Source organism: Sprattus sprattus, assembly GCF_963457725.1.
Source record: "Sprattus sprattus genome assembly, chromosome: 7".
Taxonomy (NCBI): Eukaryota; Metazoa; Chordata; class Actinopteri; order Clupeiformes; family Clupeidae; genus Sprattus; species Sprattus sprattus.
Genome location: NC_137926.1, coordinates 11,227,015 through 11,241,246, shown reverse-complemented (window position 1 = coordinate 11,241,246; position 14,232 = coordinate 11,227,015). Strand labels below are relative to the sequence as shown.

The 14,232-nt window shown below is 41.8% G+C and overlaps 1 protein-coding gene across 1 annotated transcript in view; it reads right to left on the bottom strand.

Moving 5' to 3' along the window:
- ankrd26 (ankyrin repeat domain containing 26) overlaps nt 1-13,690 on the bottom strand; it is a gene marked incomplete at both ends in the record, with an annotated part of 30,299 nt that extends 16,609 nt beyond the window's left edge. Inside the window, 18 exons of the mRNA XM_080842615.1 lie at nt 201-1,589; nt 3,345-3,493; nt 3,848-3,892; nt 3,986-4,147; nt 5,165-5,258; nt 5,353-5,417; nt 5,717-5,834; nt 6,631-7,566; nt 8,800-8,981; nt 9,060-9,120; nt 9,200-9,272; nt 9,376-9,412; nt 9,878-10,038; nt 10,562-10,699; nt 10,809-10,915; nt 11,773-11,946; nt 12,801-12,915; nt 13,488-13,690. Of these exons, the coding sequence (XP_080698741.1) occupies nt 201-1,589; nt 3,345-3,493; nt 3,848-3,892; nt 3,986-4,147; nt 5,165-5,258; nt 5,353-5,417; nt 5,717-5,834; nt 6,631-7,566; nt 8,800-8,981; nt 9,060-9,120; nt 9,200-9,272; nt 9,376-9,412; nt 9,878-10,038; nt 10,562-10,699; nt 10,809-10,915; nt 11,773-11,946; nt 12,801-12,915; nt 13,488-13,690 (4,209 nt within the window). The remainder of the gene's footprint in view (nt 1-200; nt 1,590-3,344; nt 3,494-3,847; nt 3,893-3,985; nt 4,148-5,164; nt 5,259-5,352; nt 5,418-5,716; nt 5,835-6,630; nt 7,567-8,799; nt 8,982-9,059; nt 9,121-9,199; nt 9,273-9,375; nt 9,413-9,877; nt 10,039-10,561; nt 10,700-10,808; nt 10,916-11,772; nt 11,947-12,800; nt 12,916-13,487) is intronic.
- Between the last annotated feature and the right edge of the window lie 542 nt (nt 13,691-14,232).

Below are 14,232 nucleotides of genomic sequence, written 5' to 3'. Positions count from 1 at the left end.
GATGAAGATGAGAGCTTTAGCTGTTGTAAATGCGAACAGGTGAATTGAATGAGAGATTTTTTGTCAGAAGTGAAACACAGATGAGTCTCTATGGCCTGGGATGGCACTCTCTCTGAAGACATCTAAGACGTCTAAGAAAGCCATACAATGAGAGTTGGAGAGGAGAAGAAAATGACCATGGAAACGGGCATCACCATCACCTTTTTGCGGAGCCGTGCCCTCTCCTTCTGCATATCCTGGAAGACAACCCTCAGCCTCCCTACCTTGTACTTGAACCTTTGCAGGTCCACCTGCAGCTCTTCATCTGAAAGGCCGGAGGGAGTCGAGGGGCAGCGTGAACTGGGAGAGAGCGGCGCTTCGGGACCCTCTTGGCAGGGCCCACTATTCTTCCTCTCAGTCTCTGTAGTTTGTGTGCTCCGGTACTCCACAGGGCTCCGTGTGAATGATGTGCTTGGGCTAGGAGATGCTCTGGTCACGCTAGGATTAGCTCTACTCTCTCCTACGGCTAGGATAAGGTCACCATCACTGTTGAGCTGTGAGCTGGGTTTGACTGGCCTTTCACCATCACTTTGATTTGTGTGATCTGCCTCCAACTCTGCATCAAGGGCACAGCTTCTGGGAGGCTCCAGGGACAGCACATTGATCTCTAGGTGTTGTACTGGGGCTGTGATAGGGTCTACTTCTTCTTCCTCGCAGACCTCCTTGGTATGGAGGTTAGATGGATTCTCAGGGTGTCGTAGAGGGCGAGGGAACTCCTCAGACTGTGAGTCTTCCTGCCCAGAGGACTCCCTCTGTTCAGGAATGGAATGGAGCATGATACTTCTCGCCCTGGCTACGGGCCTTATGATCACTACATCATCATCCTCCTCTTCACTGGAGACCTCTGCAGGAGGACTGACTCTGACTTCAACTTCTCCCCTTCCCTCTTCCTCCTCCACTTCAGACTCTTCAGCATTGGTGGCAGAAGCAAGAACCACGTTTGTCATCTCCTCCTCCTCTCCACTTGGCTCCTCTTCTGCAGTCCTGACCACCACTTCAGTCCCAATTGACTCACACTCAAGTTCACTGGGCTCCTCTGCAGCAGCTCTAGATGGCCCTTCCACGTCTTCCTCATCAGCCTTGGGCTCATGTTCTGAAGCAGCCTTGGCCACACATTTGACATGCTCCTTCACAGTCTCCCCTTCCTCCTCACTGCCTTCTTCTTCTAGAGCTGGACCAGAGTCATTCTCCACCCTCTCACATTCCTTCTCCTCTTCCTCAATAAACACTTCTGATGTGGATCTAAAAGGTGCCTCTTCCTCTTCCTCTTGTTGCTCTTCTTCCTCCGCGGCACCTCCTTCTGTATAAGGACTGCCAGGTTCGTTCGTCAGTTCACCAAACATCTCTTTTAGCTCAGCAGCCACATTTCTGTACTGGGACTTTGTCTCTCGTTTTTCAATCTCCACCCAAATCTTTTCGTAGTTTTTCTTCCAGGGTGCATCGTTGACCTCTTGCTTTTTTTCCTCCTCCCCACCGGTTTGGGAGACCACTGGAGGACCATGGCACTTGCTACTTATACCAAAATGTGATGCATTTAAAGCATCTGTATCCTTTGTTAGCATGAGTGGACAAAGAGACACAGTTAACACCAAAAGAGCAAACAAAATGGTCTAAGTGGTGCTACTGTACGTATGTATTGCAATGGTCATGAAAGCATGGATTCTTAGAGGCATGCTTTCCACAGACATAACAAATAACAAAACTTACAAAACACTGATGGGAGGGGGAGGGCAATTGATCGGAGGTTTGTGATATTTTGTGTGGCAATATTTCAAATAATAAGTATCCTGGTTGAAATCAGTAATTTAGCATAAGCATAATCTTTTATTCATCATTTATTACTTTCTTACGAGGCTTACCAATTAAATTGCTTTTACAGCTCACTACACAAAATTGAAAAGTTCTTAATCTGTAACGGCATAAAGCGAAGAATCACTACGGAAAACAATACTTTATATCCCAAATATCCCACAATCACAATGTATTACAATCAACAAATGTATTGAATCGTGACACAGCAATGGTTACCAGACCAAATCATGAGGTCTCTAACCTAGCCACTCTATACAAAACATATCCAGACTTCTATCAGACACATATTCCATCACATAACCAGACTTCTTTCGGACACACATTACAACACATAACCAAACACACATTACAACACATAACCAGACTTCTATCAGACACATATTACAACACATAACCAAATTTCTGTCAGAGACACATTTTTTTGGAATGCTCAGCTGAGCCGCAACCTTGGTTCCAGTTGAATGAAGGGGAAGTAAAATAAGTACTTTGTAAAAATGAAGGAACTTAAACACAAACATACCTGCTCAGGACTTCCTTCAGTCTTTGCATGGCTGATCCCTTCTTCTACTGGTGAAGGCTCACGGAATGCTATACAGTCAATAAAAACATGGCAGAGTTCATGAGTCGTTCAACTTAAAATGAAGAATATAATTTATTTAGCGATTATTTGACAAATCTAATGGCCAAACACATGATTTCCTGTTTCACCACCACTAAAATTAACCTTCGTCTTTGGTCAACTATGTTCTCTATTTATACAATTCTTCTCTAAATATAAAATACATCTTGCCTAGCTGAAATACAAAATAAATGTATATATGGAGATATGGAGAAAGCTCCTGCCCTAAGCCTTAGTTTGATTGAACGTAAAAGAGAGAAGGTCAAAGAAAAAGGTAAAAGGTTTAAGGTTGAAGAACTGTCATTAGATACACAATGAGTACTACCACAATGACATATGACGGACAGGCAAAAAACATTTATCAGCATTTAGTTGGGTAGGAATTTGAGTCTTTTCAAAAAAGAATCACTCTTTATAAATTACCTGGTGTAAATATTGCATCAGTTTTAACAATATTTGGCAGTGTCTTTGCTGGACTGGCAGCAGTAGAGCTTTCGGAATCCCATTCAGACCCTAAAATAAAGTGAAAACGTACTGAAAACGTCGTACATTTGCCTCCATTAAACAAAAGCTTGGTATTGCTATGGTATGTAAAAGTTGCGAGATGTAGCACCATAACATTTCTTATAAATTGCCAATACTGCTTTAGAGAGACAAAAACAAAAACTGATTACAGGGCCCTAATTTTGGTATCAATGTTATCAATACATCAGGTTCCATCCTCACCCTCTCTACTTTCAGGCCTGGGAGAAGTTGGCCTCAGACTATGAAGCCGTGCTAGGGGAGAGCGGATACCACTTAACCGTGGACTGGGCAGTGGTGAGCCTGCCGAGGGAGAGGCTCTCCTTTTCTCTGGTGTAAGGCTTCTGTGCACCTCTCCTGGACTAGGAGGGCCAGGACCCTGCTCCCGCAGAGCTGGCAGAGCTAGGATAGAGCTGGGGTCTCGCTCTCCCGCCTCCTCATTCAGACGGAAAGAAGGGCTGGCTTTACTAGCGGTGCTAGCCGAGTCCCAATCTGAACCATCTGTAATGCGTGAAGATGATGGTGAGACTGTGACCGTAACACTCACTTGATGTAACAGAAGTTTCTTATGCCACTACGACAAGTGTATAGCACGATAGTATCTTTGGTTACATCACTATGAAGCCTGCTTCTAAACTACTAGGCACAATGAGAGTAAAAAGCCACAGAAGCGTTAAGACGGGTCTGCTGACCTGTAGGACATTTGCGTTTTTCTTTAAGGCGAAAGGGAGGAAGAAAAATTCAGGACACTCGTGACACTCAAAAGTGACATGACACGTTTCAACACAAACTGCAATTAAGTTAATATAAATATTATCTGATGATGCCTATAAAATAAATAACCTAAAAATGTACCTTCTAGGTCATCCACATCTCCCAATCCAAGTTCTTCCATAAGATCTGTAAAGAATATGACACAATTTGCTACCTTTGCAAATACAAGAGTAAGGAAACAACCAAATGGAAGAAAAGTCTGCGCAACCAGGGACATACCCGTCTTTTTCTCTGATTGTCCTTTTGAGTCCATGAGCTTACTAAGCACAGAGATGGGTTCCCTCCTCGTCAAAGCAGGTTCAGGTTGCGGAGGACAAACTGGCTCCTCTGGATCTTCAGATTTGTCTTCCTTGTTGTCATTGTCGTGCCCACTCCTCGACTCTGAACAACAGAATGACATTTTAACACCATGCATGGAGATGTTTCAGACTACACTGACACCAGAATGAAGACACTTGCATGAGACATGCAGCAGATGCAGGCAGGCATGCCAGTGGAAGGAAGTCAAACTATTCTTTGCAAAGTTAATGCACTAAGCTTATGGTTAAGGCAATGAGTTTGGGATGAAAAGTATGGCATACAAGCACAAATACACACAAGATCACCTTCGTTTTCAAGTAGACCAAATGGAAAATATGGTTTGGGAAAAATTAGATGCAATGGCTGACTCTCCTTCGACCATTCCTTTCTGCCCCTGTTACCATTTCTAGCTAACGAGAGATTCTTTCTAATTTGCACAAGATAAAAAATTAGCTCTGGAGCTTAAAAATGTTGTCACATCATAAATTTCACCTTTTCAGAAGTAAAGGAGTTAACACTTGTTAACATTTCACAATTGGCAGCCAAGAGACGAGAACAATGCAGGAAGCTTGTGGTCCTTCACATGAATTCATGAAAGAGACAGCGTATATGCGTGGGGTTATGGCTTATGGTTAGTTAGGTTTTTTTTTTATGATTCATGCATTGGATGCAAATGGCCAGAGCTGAAATGCTCCTACCCTTCTCCCTCTTCCTTGCAGGCCTGCCTACACTTCCCCATGTCTTTAGGTTACTATTCCTTGCTTCTCTCATGAAAGAGGGAACGTATAACAGGTCTACAAAAAGATAAGTGGAGTAAGTAAAATAAAAGGCGTAGAGGCAGTTTAAAATGTACATTTATGAACTTTTAAAGAATTGTATACATTTATGACAGCATAAATAACTGTAGTGTGAAAGAAAGAAATACATACATACACAATTTGGTGTTTGTTAATTAAATATAGTCATTTATATACTTTATAGTTTCAACCTAAGATTGCTGGAAGCATGGAATGAAAGCAGAAATGATTCAAAAAAGCTTGTATTATAGGACTCAAGAAACTGAGCTCAGAATTATTATTGTACGTAGGCCAAAATTACCTTCACTATTCTCTGCAATATTGGACATGATGTGTGTCTTGGCAGGAGAGCTGGGACTGCCGCCGTGCCGTTTCTTTGGGCTTTCAGAGGCAGACTGGGAACAGACGGTAGTGAGTGATTGGAGCATACTGCTGGAATTATTTAATAATGAAAAGTGTGGTTAGCACATTAACAAAGAAGATGAATACCTCCGAGTCCCAGGGTGAATCATCCTCTCCATCTCCTTTTTCCAAACCCAACTCTGACAGAAAATCTAGAATCAAACAAAACCGAGGCTGGTAGAGTAAGAGACAAACCTTCCTGTTTTCATGAATTTTCCATTTCTATTGATGACATCAATTTCCTTTATTAATTTATGACATATTTCATCATCTTCCAGCAGATTGTTTTTAAATAAATAATGTATAATGCAATAATCAGACTTTCAATGATGGTTATTTTCTCATAATTAAGAGGATTGTGGTATTATCGTGATATGGATTTGACATAATATTTCCCTTCTAGCAAGCAACATAAAAATAGAAAATGTGGAGAATAAACTGAGATACTCACCCCTTTGTTGATGTTGTGGAGAGGCTCCATTCCCCATCAATGAAGTGTCAGGACCACATCCAGCTTCAAACTCTTTCTCAGGGTTTGACTTCACATCATCTCCCTCTTCTTCTTCCTCCTCCTCATCATCATCATCATCAACATCCTCCTCCTCATCATCATCTTCCTCTTCTTCCTCATCATCTTCATCCATGGAAACATTTCCCTATTTGGAGACATTTATATAGCCGTTTGAATATAATAAATGGATTACAATCTTCTAATTTTGGGAAAAATAACTCTGTTGTTACGTCTTTTTACTGTTCAAACAGGTTCTGCAACACCTTGAAACAATGGTCTTGTCAAGTGGCATTGTATAAAGGTGTTGCATATCACTGAAGTAAAAGCGAAATGAGATTTCACAAACATTTCAAACTTCCTGACTATAATTCCTCTCCAGGTAAACTACCTGTATATCCAGTGCATTCAGAAAGTAATTCAGACCCCTCCACTTTTTTCATATTTTGTCAAGTTGCAGTCTTATGCTTAAATGAATGTATACATTTGTATGGATAAAACTAGACACATCTTCCCAGTCTCGACATGTTCTGTAAACCAGTCTAGGACATTCACAGCTCTGCGAGCGCTGAATTCTGACATATTGAGCATGTTTAACTTGGTGCGGGCCAGACAGTCAAGTACACACTTCACTATTTTTCCAGAAGCTTGTTAAGTAAGCATTTTGTTATTTCACCAAACAATTGTCAATGATCAGTAACAAATACAATTGGGTTTGAGTAGGATTAAAGAGTTGAAGAGATGAAAAATGGAAACAGTTTTTCTCTGATTTGGACAATCAATCTTTCTTATGATGTATCTGATACAAATAATTAAACAAAAACGCAATAATGCCCCTCGCCCCTCTCTTTTAGTACCTGCATTGATCCTGCCTCAGATAAACTAACATCTGCAACAGACTTCATTCTTTTCTCCTCCAGCTCTTCCACCTCCTCTACCACATCATTCACAACACCGGGCCTGTTGTCCTCAAACAGGTCGTCAACTTCAACATCATCAATGACTGTCTGAGGAATCGGTTCCTGCTCCTCTGTTAGCCCACCAACAGCAGATACAGGATGATCCTGTGCTTCAGCTGCTGAGAGTTCTGATATACGTATCTCTGGATTTTGCCCGAAAGGACTAGCTCTTCGTGAGGAGGTTTGGGCGTGATCCTTGTCCAAAGCCTGAAGTGTTCTCATGTTTGCTCCTGCTCCTTCAAACACTGCAACTATTTTCTTCACCTGTGTATCAAGGCCTGAATGGTCTGCAGGAGTAAAGTCCATGTCATCATCCTCATCTTCAGGATTTACATCCAATGTACTGTCAGAATTATCCTCATTGATAACTTTAATTGTGCCACTTGCAAAGTCATACTCCATTTGTTGCACATCACTGTCAGAGTCCTCACTCTGAACATCTCCTTTGTCATGCAAGGCCTGATCCTCAATTTCTTGAACATCCTTTTCATCAGTAGGATAATCCTCAGCAGGATAATCCTCAGCAACGTCTTCAACATCTTCAGAAATCACTGACACGGGCATGCTTTCACTACATTGGACTGACTTCCCATCTGGCCCATCTAGAACTGGAGACACAGCATCTGTAGGTTGTGGTGATTGCTTATGAAGAACCATTGGACTTGACCTGCACCCATCTTCAGCCCCAACTTCATCCAGCCTCTGCTCAGTATCACATGTGGGTTTAGATACCTCATCTAGGCTGTGCTGAAGGTCACCTTGGTCGTCATGTGCTGGAGTATCTCCTTCATCTCCCCAGCTGTCCTCCTGAGAACCACTATGTTCATCATCATGCTTTTTGAGCAATGCAGCAAGAAAATGTACCTTTACAACACCCCCTGACATCCCACCTTCATCATCTCTTGAAGAGACAACTGGAGATCTGGGTTTATCTAAGCCCAACATTGTTTTTGATTCTGCTGAGGGATCTGCAACTACTGATATATCCTTTTGTTCCAAATCATCACACTGTAAATCTTTTTCATCCTCATTTTCTGCATCCCTTTCGGAGTTTTTAACATCTTTTGAGTCTCGTCTAACCACTGTGCTTGGTTCTTCCCCTGTCTGAGCTTCCACATCAGGGACATCAGAGTCAATGTGGGAAATTACGGGATTCACTTCATTCTTCCCAATTCTAAGAAGTTCATCATCTTCTTCATCATCTTCCCAATCATCATCCTCTTCTTCTTCGTCACTTCTCTTTTGCTGAGGTGTGCCACACATGCTCCCTGTTGGTGTAATATCTGCTGGGGAGCCTAGATTTGATCCTTCATGGTCTGAAAACTCTTCACATTCGTCCTCAATGGAAAGCCTTGATTCTACCCTGATGGCTGAGACGACACAATCCTCATCTAAATCGATATTTCCAGCAATCCCACAATTCTGACTGTCTTCATTTTCATCTTGTTCAATCCCAGCAGGTGAAATTCTCTCAGCAGGTGAAACTCTTTCAGCAGGTGAAATTCTTTCAGCAGGTGAAAATCTTTCAGCAGCTTCTCCTGTAGTCACTGTTGTTGTGTCTTTGAAATCTTTATCATCCTTCTCAATTTGGAGAGAAGGGATGGCTTCAGCAGCTTCTGGTTCAGACGGTTTTGGCACAGCTACAACTTCAATACCACCTATAGCAATGTTTGCTTCCTGTCCCTCAACATCATCCTCCTCCTCCTCTTCTTCATCACCGTCAGCCTCCTCCTCGTCTTCATCTTCCTCGTCCTCTTCTTCGTCCTCTTCTTCCTCATCATCGTCTTCGTCCTCCTCCTCTTCTTCTTCTTCTTCATCGTCGTCGTCTTCATCATCATCGTCATCGTCGTCGTCATCATCATCCTCCTCCTCTTCCTCTAGGCCTTCCTCCTCAACAGAATCACCAGCTTGCTTGCTGCCAGAAGGCTGTTCTGAGACATCAGCCCCAATGACTGTCCAATCAGGATAAGATTGAATACGATGCGGGAAAAGGAGAATAGAAAAGGCAGAGAGTGAGTGCAAAAGAAGGAAACCAGAGGCAGAGGGAGAGCACTACAGGGACTTTACCTTTTGGGAGTGGTTGACAGGGACAGAGGTCATCTGGGGAGGTTTGGAAAAGGGAGAGGGTGCTACTGGGTGCTTGGGAGTGCTGTTCAGCAGGGGGGACCTAAGGGGGGGTGGGTTGCTTTCTGCTCCCTCCACGCTCCCTCGCTCGGACTCACTCCAGGATCTGTCAGGGTCAGCCAAGACTACGGGATAGGGGTGAGACATTAAAGCCACAGTCACAGTCTACAGAACATCTGCATCCACAGAACACTGATAATTACCTTCAGTCCTGTCTTTCTTCGAGGCACTCAGGAGTTTCTTAAGGTTAACCTTTTGCGGTTTCTGCAAATAAAATCAGAATTAATTCCCTGCAAATTAGGCGAGGGAATTTATCAAAATATGAGGTCTTGAAAAGTCTGACCTTTGGACTAAGATCCAATGCATCATCTTCATCTGAAGATGGCCAGGAGTCTGCAGGGCCACTTTTTGATGCCCTTTTTGAAGAACGAGTTTCATGATCATTTTGATATCATTGTAACAGTTGAAGAACAATTCCATAACAATGCATGTGACAAAACCCTCTTCAAAAACACTTACCTACTAATGGAGTCTGTGTGAGAGTTGTCTTCGGTGTCTGTAAACATAAATATATGTTGAACACAATTCAACACCCCCAGCTTCCTGGCTAAACCAAAACCATGAACAAAGATTGAAAGAAACTAGATCAGATCTCTCATAATGACCAAATTCAGTACCATCTACTCCTTACAGACACATCCAAAGTTGCGTGTTCAGTAAAACCAATCATTGCCAAATGTTAATTGTAAGTCATGCTGCGTCTGATCTAGTGTTTCTTCATCAAATGTCGCAACTGCCATTAATACCTCTCCCTGCTGCCATTGCTCCTGACAGCTGGAGCTCTACATCCAGTCATGTGGCAGAGCATGAGGGGTAAATGAAACAATCCAATGATTTCAGATACAACAGACCGATGTATGTATGACAGATGATCAAAGTAACCATGACTACTGGCACCAACAAAATACTTTCATATAACATTGATTGGGGAGGGAGGGGGTAAACTTTTGGAACTGCTCACCATCTTTGTCAGTGGCTGGGCCGCCTAATGAGAAGCCTGCCTCCATGTCACCAGACCCACTACCCAGCATGGATGTTCTTTTCTTCTTACTGGAGTTGAGTTGGGACGGAGAGTGCACAAACTTGCGCTTTGTCCCGTGCTCGATGATCAAATGTGAGCACCTTCAAGAAAAAAAAGAATATAAATGACAACTTTGCTTTCTCTTACTCTAACCTGTACATGCACTCATTCTGTGACTGCACTCATTATTTTATGGTATATTTCAAGGTCTTATTTTGAAGGTGAAACACTTAGCTCAGAAGCACTGTCTCAACCATTCTAACTATAATCCACTAAGGATAATCAACTGAGGTAAGGGGCAAGGAGGTTAATGTGTAAATTAAGATAACTTAGTAAGTGTTGTTGGTTGGAGTTTCAGTTAGTGGTCTAAACAAAGTCCTGACCTATGTGTTGTCTTACACCTGACCTGATTTTCCTGATATGCATCAAGATTATGAACCAAACATTTAAAATGCATAAAGCTGTTGTTTGTATCCTGTCCTGTTTTCATACACTATCCAACCTTGAACGCTGACATGGAAATCAAATCATACCTGAAACTGACAAAAATAAGATTGTTACTGTGGACAGGTTCTGCAGATGGTAAGCACCAGCGAGATGACCCCTAATGTTAATTTCACTCACGCGTGATGGCCATTCATTACTGCATAGTCATCAGATGTCCACCCTTTGTCATCCTTGATTGTGATATCAGCATCATATTGCAAGAGAAGTCGAACCATGCTGATTTGTCCATTGCAAGAGGCCATCATCAAAGCTGACCTACAACGGAAGGAATCTTAGGTGACTTACATTTCAACAAACAAATTCAAAGAAGAAGAAGAAAAATGTCATCTTCACGAACAGACTCCTTTTGTGACTGAAGACTTACCGATGCTCCAGGTTAATGAGATCAACATCACCACCCTCCTTCAGAAGGAGCTCAGTCATCTCAGGATGGTTCTCCTCCACAGACAAAATCAACGGAGAGTTTCCATCCTAAAGATCAACAGTAACAGTTATTCCTTCATCTGAACCAAAAGCATCCACTGTGTCCAAGGATTTGTATAACTGATATACAATTATTTAAAGGGGAAAAGGTTTTCCAAGACATTTCAGAAGTCTTAACATAAGCCTTAATCTTGACTCTGAATTTGATTCCTTGAAACTTTAGGCTGCCAAAGCATTAAAGCCCATGTTAGGCCCATCACTAGTGCCTTACTTAAATGTGACTGACACTTTAACTTGGTTAGCCTCTGTGTGACACAGGAAATAGTGTGCATCAATTCCCAAAAAAACGTATGAATGCAAAGCGACAAGCTTGTATTTTACTCAGGTGAGCATCACTCTTGATTAAGGTATAAAACTAAATGAGAACTACCATTATCCTATAATTCCATAAAGGGAAGAAAATACATTGCACTAATACAAAACCCTTACAAGACATACAAACTGTGATCTGGTGCATCAAAATCTGTTCACATTATTAACTTCAATCTCACAATAAACATTTTCTACTATAAAAAAAAAACTTTTCCTGGATAAGTAAATGGGATAACTCATTACCTCATTCATTATCAACCTTGTTCGGGCTAGGCATCCTCCAACCCCAATCCCTGCTCTTCTCTTTATTTGTATTTATATATTTAATTCTTATTACCTTGTAACCCACTCTTGCCTGTAACTCTCCTTGGTGCTATTACACCTGAATTTCCCTACGGGGATTAATAAAGGTTTAACTTATCTTATCTTATCTTATATATGTAAACCTTTTTGATCCAGTAGAAATCCTGGATCCACTCTTAGTCTAATCCGGAGTCCCGCTGAGGTGTCCTCCACTTGAGCACCTGCCTCACCTTATTCTGTGCGTTGATGTTGGCCTCGTGTTCCAGAAGCAGGACGCCGACAGAGAGTGAGGGGATCCGTGCTGCCAGGTGAAGCGCTGTGTTCCCATTGATATCCACGAGGTTGGGATCAGCCTCGTGCTCAAGCAGGAGGGCTACACAGCGGTCCTGCTGACACTGCACCGCCTGCCAAACACATTGGGTTACAAACATGTGCACATTACCACCTACGAATGGAGATATTTCCACAATATCTAATGGTTACACTCAGAGACTTAAACTGCTCATTGAGGATTTTATATTTACAATCTGAGCAACAAGGGCTGGGCGATATATTAAATTAGTGAGTTTAACTCAAGTTTTTGAAAGATGTGAGAAATGCCTAAGCACCAGCGCCGTCACCAGCTCTTCTCTAGAGTTACTATAGAGTAACGACCATAGGCAGTCATAATGTCGGTATGTAGCATCTTCATGTCTCGTCAGTCACCAAACAATCCCATTGGTCTGTCATTGAAAGGATCCTTAATTAGATGTGTTGAAGTGGCACCCCGTTTTCAATGCAGGTAAACCGTAGATTAATCGCAACCAAATTACACTGGTGGTTGAGCAATGATGGTTTGTGCAATCGCCAGTGATACATGTAAAGTCACACTAGGGCAAAGGTTACGCATCAAAAAACACACATAATCAATTAATTCTATCTATGCTGACAAATAAAGCCTGGGCCTACTGTCAACGTCAACTGCTGAAAAACTGTAAACTGTACTTCAGCCGTCCTGTTGCACTCCCATCACTTCTAATTTTTTGTGGTCTCTTTTTCAAGATTTTATTTAGAAATACCGTGATACAATATTACATTCATACATCTTTTGGGGTATAGTTGAGCCCTTATGCAAGTTGACAGAGCAAACACAGCAGAATCTAAACCATGGAAATATGCAACATGTAATGTCATCTAATCATCATAGTTTACACTGAATCCTTTGCTTTGATTAATTCAGCAGGCTTATTATTTTCTTTCTCTTTCAGTTAAACCATACCTTCATCAAGGCGGAACGGTTTTGATTGTCACATAGGTTAAGTTTCACTTTGGTCTCCACCAGGAACTGGACCACTTCTGTATGGCCATTGACACAAGCAATATGAAGTGCAGTTCTGTGGACAAAGTGAGGAGGGAAACATTTCTGGAATACCTTGGCAACATGACTGCATTACAGAATGTAAAAACATCCGTTAATGTTTCTCATGCCATTTAACAAGTACAAAAAATGAATACGATTAAGTCGAAATACGATGACTTAAATGTGTTTGAGGTTTGTCCTACTTTTCATATCATTGTTAAAACTGTATTTGAATGTTTAAATGTTTAACTAGAATGCTGTATACAATATTGTTTTTACACCTCGACTTTAACAGCTGGACATGGCAAAATGTAATTGAACTGACATGTAATTCAGGCACAAGACTTAAGTTCCTCGTACGCTCTCGTTAATGCATGGGGTCATGTCCATTTAACACCAAAGCTTTGCTGACACAAAGCTGTTGCAATGTCTTAAAGCAGCAGCCCTACTGTCTGTATGAAAGTAAAGGTACCTTTTCTTCCAAGTTCTATACAAATACTTAGACATAAAACACATGTCTGTCTTACTCCAGCTCGATAAGTGCCAGACTGCAGAAGATGAAAGAACAGGTGCCAATATGCCTCAATACATTTGGATAGAACTTACCTATTTTCTTTGTCGAGCTGGTTTAGATCATTTTTCTTTGCAAGCTGTTTTAACTTCGAAACATCCCCAGCCGAGGCAGCCTTGTGAACCTTTCCCAAATCTTTCTCCTTCAAGTCATAACCGACCGATAACACACTTGCTGTTTCAGATGCACTTGGGGAGAAGTTTTTCTTCTTCTTGGTAAATTGGAATATTTTCTTCATTGTGCACGACTCTGCAGCTGACTGCAAGACTGCATCGCCTTGCAGGAAATCTACCTGACACGCAGGTGCAGTAGGATGATCACCCTAGGAGTCTTTCGCATCCCTAAAAATAAAGTGAGAAAATCGGCTTAAGCCCTTTGACAATGTCTCAGTCATGTGCATGGCGGAGTGAAGACGGTGCTGATAATTATATATAGCTACAACCTAACAAAAATCCCCATCGGAGTTGGCAGTACCACTAATGGTTCACTTGCCAGTACGCCATAAAACCCCAACAAGATAGCAAAGGACCACTAAGATAGAAATGCCACCGTTTTGTCATCGTCATTAGATACTAAATCCTTGCAAGCCGGTGTCTATCGATAGCTAGCTCATTTTAAGTCGTCTTAGTTGGTTGTACATCAAGCAAGCGGGTAAATGAAACATGCACAATGTTAGTTGATAGTTTTAATTATGTTAAGAAGCTAGCTAGGGATAGCTGTCTTGCACATTCCGAAATCATCTCTGTTGATGAGTTTAGTAAAATCAGCTACCTGGCCATC